The sequence below is a fragment of the Aulonocara stuartgranti genome, assembly GCF_965226115.1.
Source record: "Aulonocara stuartgranti genome assembly, chromosome: 13".
Taxonomy (NCBI): Eukaryota; Metazoa; Chordata; class Actinopteri; order Cichliformes; family Cichlidae; genus Aulonocara; species Aulonocara stuartgranti.
Window position 1 is genome coordinate 9239753 of NC_138949.1, and position 7899 is coordinate 9247651.

Sequence of the window (7899 nt, forward strand, 5' to 3'; positions counted from 1 at the left end):
TATTCCCCTCACTCTGGACCTGACAGCGCCACACAGATAAAAATCTGCCCACTTGGTACAAACCGTAAACACTTAAAACGCTGAGCTTTTAGTTTCCTCTCCCACCCCTCCTTTCTGACACATATGGATGGACGCGGTGATGGGTAGCAGGTCGGAGAACTCGCAACAGTGAGATATTATGCACTATAAATCGCAGACAGAGCTCATTCTTGAACTCTTTATGCGAGTTCCCAGAGCGTGGAATGCAGGGTCGACTTCATCTAGCTTGACTATGCTGCAGCTCATCTTTCCTTGTGATCCACACATAAGACATAAGAGCATTTATCGGGGAGATCAAGATAAGAAAAAAGCCAAGCATGAGTATCTGTTTGTAATAAATGAAGGGTGCTCATAAGGTAGAGGGCTGGCAGATTTATCATTAATATATTTTTTATAAGTTATGCATTATTGTGACCTTCACAACGTCTTCTCTATAGCGCAAGAAAGCGATCGATGAGAAAAGTCCCAAAGGTAACAAGAGAGCATAATCGTTATGATTAAATTACAGGCTCCTGTTTCTCTTGAACAGCATTATAATGAGCCTTCCTAATACTGAATTAAGAATGATTAAATTCAATATGTGCTTTCCACTGAGCAACATATTTTACATAGGCACAATAAATTCATGAACTAAATGTCTGCAGCACATGCAGCAGAGTAGCATCACATTTATGCAAGTGGATCTGCTGAGTCATGATGTCATCATGATAAGCAGCTTTCTAGTTTATGCAATACACCACTGGAAAGTTAAACAATGACTCAAATATTTCCCCTTTTCAGCAAAACTTTACTGTGTATATATACTTGGTACACTGTAAGTATACTGTATACAAGTATACACACACACGCGCTATAATAGACAAAACTAAAGTGAAGTGTACACATTACACCTGTAGGAGCTGCTTGGCTGTGGAAACCAATACCATGAAGCTCCCAGTGCAGTTTTTGTGCTGATGTTATTGACAGGGGTGGTTTGGAGCTCTGCAGTTATTGAGTCAGCAGAGCGTTGGTGACTTTAATGCACTGTGCGCCGCAGCACTCGGTGACCCCACTCTGTAACTTTACGTGGTCAGACACTTCGTGGCTGAGCTGCTGTGGTTCCTAAATGCTTCCACTTTACAATAACACCACTTACAGACGATCACAGAATGTCAAGCAGGGAAGAAATATCAAGAACTGACTTGTTGCAGTCATGGCATCCTGTTACACCATGCTGCTCAAAATTCGATGAGTCTTTTAGGATGAGCCATTCTTTCACAAGTCTGTCTGGCATATGAAAAGGGAACACTTGTTTTTACATGCCATGTGTGCGCACAGCTATACCCCATCATAAATTAATCTGTTGTGCGGTTTGTTCTACAATTCTTTTGATTTGATTGTTGAATTTAAGACAGAATAAAATAAAATCAAGCAAATACCGATCTATCAAAACGTTTGATTACTCAAAAGAATGAAGTTTTGAGAAGATACTTTGATTTCCCCCAGAAATTTAGACCCTAGTCCTTTTGGTCGAAGCACAAAGTTGCTTTAAAGGTTCTTAATCTCGGAGGAAAGTTCCTAGGGTGGAGGCCTTGGAGTTGTCAGTTAACAAACGGCATGAACCTTTTATCTGGCTCAAGCTGCCATGGGGAAAAGAAAAAAAAAAAGAAAAAAAAGGAAAACTCCATGCCAGCTATACCTTTTTAGATGCATTTGAATACAAGAGTCCACCTGTCCGTCTGTCTACTAACACCCTTCTGAATCTGTATGTGATTACAATCACAGAAGGCCAGGGTATCGCCCTGGAAGATCATGTGAATGTGTGTGTCAGGGTTCACACTGACATATTAAAGTGAATTCCACACATTCTTCTGCCTTCCGAGCAGCAGCCAGTGTCAGGCGCACATGTGACTGAACCTTCAGCCTGCGCTACATCGGGAGCATGTGAGTAATACCGAGGGAGAGCTAAACTATGACAGCAAGCACACCTGTCACCAGCTGTCCGCGTGGTTACCACAGGGTGTGTACCCTGCCTGCTGCTCATGCAGCAATTTCCCTGAGTTTCACTTCGGTAAACAGGCCAGTCGACATGTGGCATTCTGACCTTGCATCCTGGTGATAACTCCTCTCCAATTATGACGTTATTGCCAAACAGCTAAGTGTGAACAAAACACACGAAAGAGCAATGAGCCTGTCTGACTAAGAAATTCTTAAAATAGCTTAAAAACAACATTACTGGTGCAATAAAAGTCACTGCCACAGGAGCTGTGAGTTGTAAACATTTTTTGTTTTGTTTCCTGAAGAGAAACCTTGATCATAATGACCAGATATCACAATACATAATATAACAAAAAACGAACTAGAATCAGCTGACTGTATATAAGTCACTACCCTAATTATTCATCTGGCACCACATGAAAGCACAAGGCTGCTGTACTTCATCTCTGCGGTCTGCCTGAGTTTCACTTCAGTAAACAGACCACTCCATACAGCGTGACATGTGGCCCCCTGACCTTGTCTCCTGGTGATAAGTCCAGCTGTAATCCAGCCAAGTCAAGAAAGCTCAGGCAGAGGCTCTCGGTCAAGGGAACCGAGTAAAAAAGCCTAAAGAGTCGGACTGACAAACACAATCACTATCTCCTGAAAGGCCTATACATTTCAAGCCGGCTGGAATTTCACCCCGTGTCGAGTCACATTTCATCTGTCCTCTCTGTTCATCTGCATGTACCACTCAGGTCACATGCATCTGCGGCTACTTATCTGAAATAAGCGGTCATAATGTGCAAATACTCATGACTCACGACTTTGTGTCTTTGAGCTTATTGCCAAGTTGCAACTTGAGTAAAATTTCAAATCTTTTGTAACCCTATAACAGAGACCAAATAAATGTTTGCTGCTCATAATTAGGCATGTCATTTATTTGATCACAGGCCGGACTGTAGTACCGGTAGTTTCCGGCGTTTATCTGTCTTTTCCCGTGTTTAATATCCTTGCCTGGATTTAAAAACTAGGGTGTAATGAATTAATGTTTCACGACTCCTTAGCGTGCACCATCTGCATCATTACCAGACACACAATTTATACAAGTGTGCAAACTCCGGCATAGTTGTCACACTGTATTAATTGCTCTGGTATTTACATACAGGAGTTTGCAGGTTTTATAATACATGGTTAACATTACTGAAACTGTCTCCTATCCAAACCATGATCGTATGTTAAACCTACCCAGGTAGGTGTTTTTTGTTTATTTTAAACAGCTTCAGTACAAATTGGTTACGTGATTGAGGATGTATAGACCTCCTGTTAAGCTAACTCTTGTGTACAGTCTGTGAGAATCTCCAAATATCCCACATTTTATGAAAGATGTGAGTCGTAGAAGTGTAATATAGAAATTGGATGACTGGGAAATATGCACAGTGAGTCCAGTTACAGTTATATTGATGCAGCTTAAGCCAAAACAATGTAATATATATACACAAATTGAGCTTGGGTCCTTCAAGCTCGGGTCCTCTACCAGAGGCCTGGGAGCTGTAGGGTCCTTACAGACAATATCTGATCACATTTTAAGTTGGCTTACTTGGAAAAGAACAAACAAGGCAGACACGTGATTACCCATTTGAGAAGGTAATGCAGTATTTGGCAATGTCTCGTCTTCCAACAGACAAGTTAATGAAGGACGGCTCAAAGAGACCCTGCTCTCTAGTTTTCACACATACAATCTTAAGTATGGGCCAAGCGACGGGAAATAACACTGCTAACATGCCAGTGCGGAACATTTCACTTTAAAGCCAGATATACAGTCTTTATGTGGATGTTTATGCCCCTGATACCTTTACCCGTTTATCTGTTACCGTTACTGTGGCTGATGCTGGTGGTATTAATCTACAGCCTCAAGTAGTAGTGGTACGTTGTATTTGGACTTTTTAAAATAACAATTACTGACAGTTTTCTGTCTTAACATAAGAACTAATTCATTTGTTTAACCCGCCCCGCCCGTGCGGATTTTTTGACCCTGAATAACACTCTTGCTATCTTCCGGGTTGGACCTGTGAGTCATTTTCATACCGCCTACTTTTCCATCACAGGCCAATCAAATCCTTGTATGTTACTTTCAAGTACTGTGAAAAATGTTTGCAATAATGACGAAAGCTTACATTAAAACGAAGACGGTACTGATACATATTTTCTCAAACATAATGCAGCCTTCAGTTGCCAGCATTAGTTACGACATATTATTTACTGACTTAAACACAACATGTCACTTATTCAGTGATCAAGCGGACACGACCCCGCCGCACTGAAAGTCTATAGCGCTGCCGTAAATATGAGAATATAGAGGATAACGAGGAGCACTTGAATGCATCGTGGGTCCTTTAAACCCCACTGAGCGTGAGCTGGCGCAGGAAAATTAACTATTAAGTCCAATGAATCGTGTCTATTTCTAGCACTGATTTGGCATGTTTCTTTTCGACTGCATAAACAATCCGTGATTAATACTTAAAGGTCACTGTTGTATTTGACTGTGAATTGACCTAAACAAACACAATCTCCCGGCACATACAAGCCACATAACGCTGACAGCTACCGGCAAAACCCGACTTTCAAGTAAACCGCATTAAGTCGCTGCTTAGAAACTGTCCGCATTTAACGTAAACGTTGAAATTGATATGGGAGTCAGTTTTTTTTAAACCAACAACAACAAAACCCACAGACATTTGACCACGTTTATGATGCATGTGGGGAAGTAATTTGAATAACTAAAAAACATTCACCGTACGCTGATAAATAGACCTGTAAGGACTTCGTGGTGCTGCTGAGCTCAGGGTGATCTAACTTTTCTGTAGTTCTATCTCAGGCACTGGTGGCTTATTTACATAGACATATATTTATATATATAAATTGACCCTCACATGGCACTTATAGTGCCAGGGAGAGCAATCAGACTGAAACATAAAGCCTGGGCCTATACTGGGCCTTCTCTTACACCAGGGGAAGTGTTTACCTGGAAAGGCAGTATGCTGTTGCTGTTGTCAGTCCTGAATGCGCCGTCCTCCACCCAGGGTTTGGGGCCGAGTGGACCGGGTCGTGGGAATTTTGGGGGTGCTATAACATTGCTGCTATAGGGCTTTTTCATTGGGGAGATTGGGTTCAGGGGTGACGGCACTCCGACACCAACTCCAACCCCGACCCCTACCCCGACACCCACCGCTCTGCGTGGGTCCCTGCCTGGCTGCAGCCCGCTCCAGGGGTTCGAGGCTGTGCTCCACGCCGCGTTTTGGTGATTATTCCAAGCGGACGACGAAGGAGAAGACGACGACGAGGTCCCCTTGCTGTTATTCATGATGGTCTGATAAGCGTTTCTCTGTGGGAACGGCCCTTGGTTGGGGCTGACGGGGGATCTCCTCTGCTGGGGCTGCTGCTGCTGCTGCTGGGCTTGCTGCTGATGCTGTTGCGACTGGGGAGCCAGACCGATCTGCGGAGAGAAATTACCCCCGAATACCGGGTTGACGTGGTGGGGGAAGTTCTGGAAAAGCATCGTCCCGTTCACCGAGGGTATTCCCTGGAAAAAGCTATCGTCCACGGCATTTGTGGTTCCAGTGGACCAAGTGCTCCCAAACGATGACGGAGGGGAGGAAAGGGGGCCGCCGGTCTCCTGCGGCTGGTGGTGGAAGCTCAAGCCGGGTAGGATCGGCGACTCCATCGGCGCTTTGTCCTTGCTGCCGCTGCTCAGCGCTGAAGCCGCTTGGTTGTTCCCGGTCGACGGACTCTCCGACTCGGATGAAGAAGAAGCGTGCTCCGATGACGGGGTCGGTGTGGAGGGAGGAGGGTCTGCTTGTGTCGGATCTTGCTGATGGTGAGGCTGGGCTTTGTTTTTGTCCATCAGTAAATCATCCTGCATGGTTTGCTGAGCTGCAACAGGGGGAAAAAGATACGAGGAGTTATTATTATTATTGTTGTTGTAACTCAGGAGCTCATGCACCGGGCTTGCCGGGCTTCTGTAGAATCTGATGAACTGGGACAACTCCGAGAAGGATATGATGTTAGAGGGACCAGCCAGCTGCAAAGCGAATGCGTGATCACCCATTTAGACGAAAAGGAGAAGAAGGAGAAGAAGACGAGGACGAGGAAAAAGCCCCACTTCCCAAGACCAGAATGATTCAGAAATCCCGCAAATTATACACGGAGCATAGTATGGCAGCAGATATTCACCAGATTTCGCCACGTCTCGTTTTTCCCTTCCACACAGGAACTCCGGAGCTGCAACGTGAAACTGATTCAGTGTGTGTGCCTGTGTGCGTGTTTTTGCCCAAGAACCTCCCCTATATTCATTTACATACGTCAGTAAATACAGCTGTCCTTCAGCAAGGTTAAAGCCACTTCTACCTTGACCTACACACACACACACACGACCACAGAGGGTTTTTATTTTTAATTTATTTTTTAAATAATATCCAAAAAGACGCACACGGTCTTTTTTACGCATCAGAAATTAGGTGACGCACCTGAACCAATTGAATCGGTTGTCATAAAAAATAAAATGTCCCTAGAATAAAAAACAAAGTGGATATACAATAATTTAATAAAGACGACGAAGTTTACTGAGCAAATTCGATCATAAAGAAATAATAGCTTCTGCTTTAGACTCCTAGAAGGGATTTAATAGAGCGCAAAGAGAGACTCTGCCCGAGGTCCGCATTGACACAGCCACGGGTTGGCATTTACATAGTACAATATGTACCTTGCATTTGCAGTCAATAACTTTTAAACTAGGGCTGGAATTTAACTGAAAGTCTACTCTGTCTAAAGTAAGAGGCTTTACCTTTCATGCAAAATCATCCCCTCTTTGCATTTGGAGACAACGCCTTGGAAAAGCCCAATTAACATACACGACCTGCACTATTATCCCGTCAGCAAATTTACATTTAGAATTACATTAAGTGCCAAACACGCCTGGTAATCTCAACAATGAGCAGGCAGGGCAAGCAGAAATGTCAAACACAGCAAGATACTCTGATCAGGGAAACGAAATTAAGCAGCTGAGTATATATTCTGCCAGCTGGAGCAAAAGGCACAACTATGAGATATGACACTTTGGTGTCAAATCATTGTCAGACTCATCTGGTCTGTTGATCGGAAACTGTCTCCAGAGAGCTAACATACAACCTACACACAGGCCTTTCAATAGTAGTCTCTAGACTGACATAACAGATCATTTCAGTGCTATAATGACAGCAACACAAGTAAGAATTTCATATTTAATCGCAACAGCATTCGTTACACATACACTCTCACCCACCCCACCAGTTAATCCGTGTTTTCTCCTCCAGGATCTCCCGATTCCAAGGTCATCAAAGAAGCACAATCAGTAGGCTGTACAGTGGCTCACCTCACCGGCTCTTTACCACACACACAAGGCAAAACCTGACCCTTCAGCTGCCTGTTTATCGCGCTGATCGAGGCACCCGATATACATTTCATCAAGCTGTCTTGTCTTGAAATCCCTCTGTATAATCCACATGCTCCCCCTCCCTCCACAAAAACGACAAAACAGCATGCACACACAGCCTGGTTTTCTCTTTGCCTAACATGAAGTTTGAATTTACCTTTATCGTTCACCTTTTGGGGACTCTGTAAATAAAGATATTTCTTGTTTGCCTCGTCTGGGTTTAGATATGACAAACGAGCTACCCTTGTGCCGAGGTAGTCAGCAGTTGCTTGAACAGCTGATTGACTGCGGCGCATGGACGCTGGCGAGTAGCCTGCTGGGAGTTGTAGTTTCAAACGATAAAGTGGCCGGTAAGCAAAGGTGTCTGTCTTTCTGTCTGTCAGTTCCATTGAATTTAGTGTAACTTATACTGTATACTTTTTTTAAACAGGCAC

At 43.8% G+C, this 7899-nt stretch overlaps 1 protein-coding gene across 5 annotated transcripts in view; it reads right to left on the minus strand.

The window, feature by feature from the left end:
- The window catches only part of cpeb3 (cytoplasmic polyadenylation element binding protein 3), a 41541-nt gene extending 33765 nt beyond the window's left edge, over positions 1–7776 (minus strand). For 4 of the 5 annotated variants that reach the window (XM_082557397.1, XM_082557396.1, XM_082557394.1 and 1 more), the window contains exons 1-3: positions 7623–7776; positions 6229–6276; positions 5021–5928 (exon numbers count right to left, since the gene is read on the minus strand). In XM_082557397.1, coding sequence (XP_082413523.1) covers positions 5021–5928; positions 6229–6276; positions 7623–7761 — 1095 coding nt within the window. In that variant the 5' untranslated portion in view covers positions 7762–7776. The remainder of the gene's footprint in view (positions 1–5020; positions 5929–6228; positions 6277–7622) is intronic. The other variant, XM_082557395.1, reaches the window with a different exon arrangement.
- Positions 7777–7899: the final 123 nt, after the last annotated feature.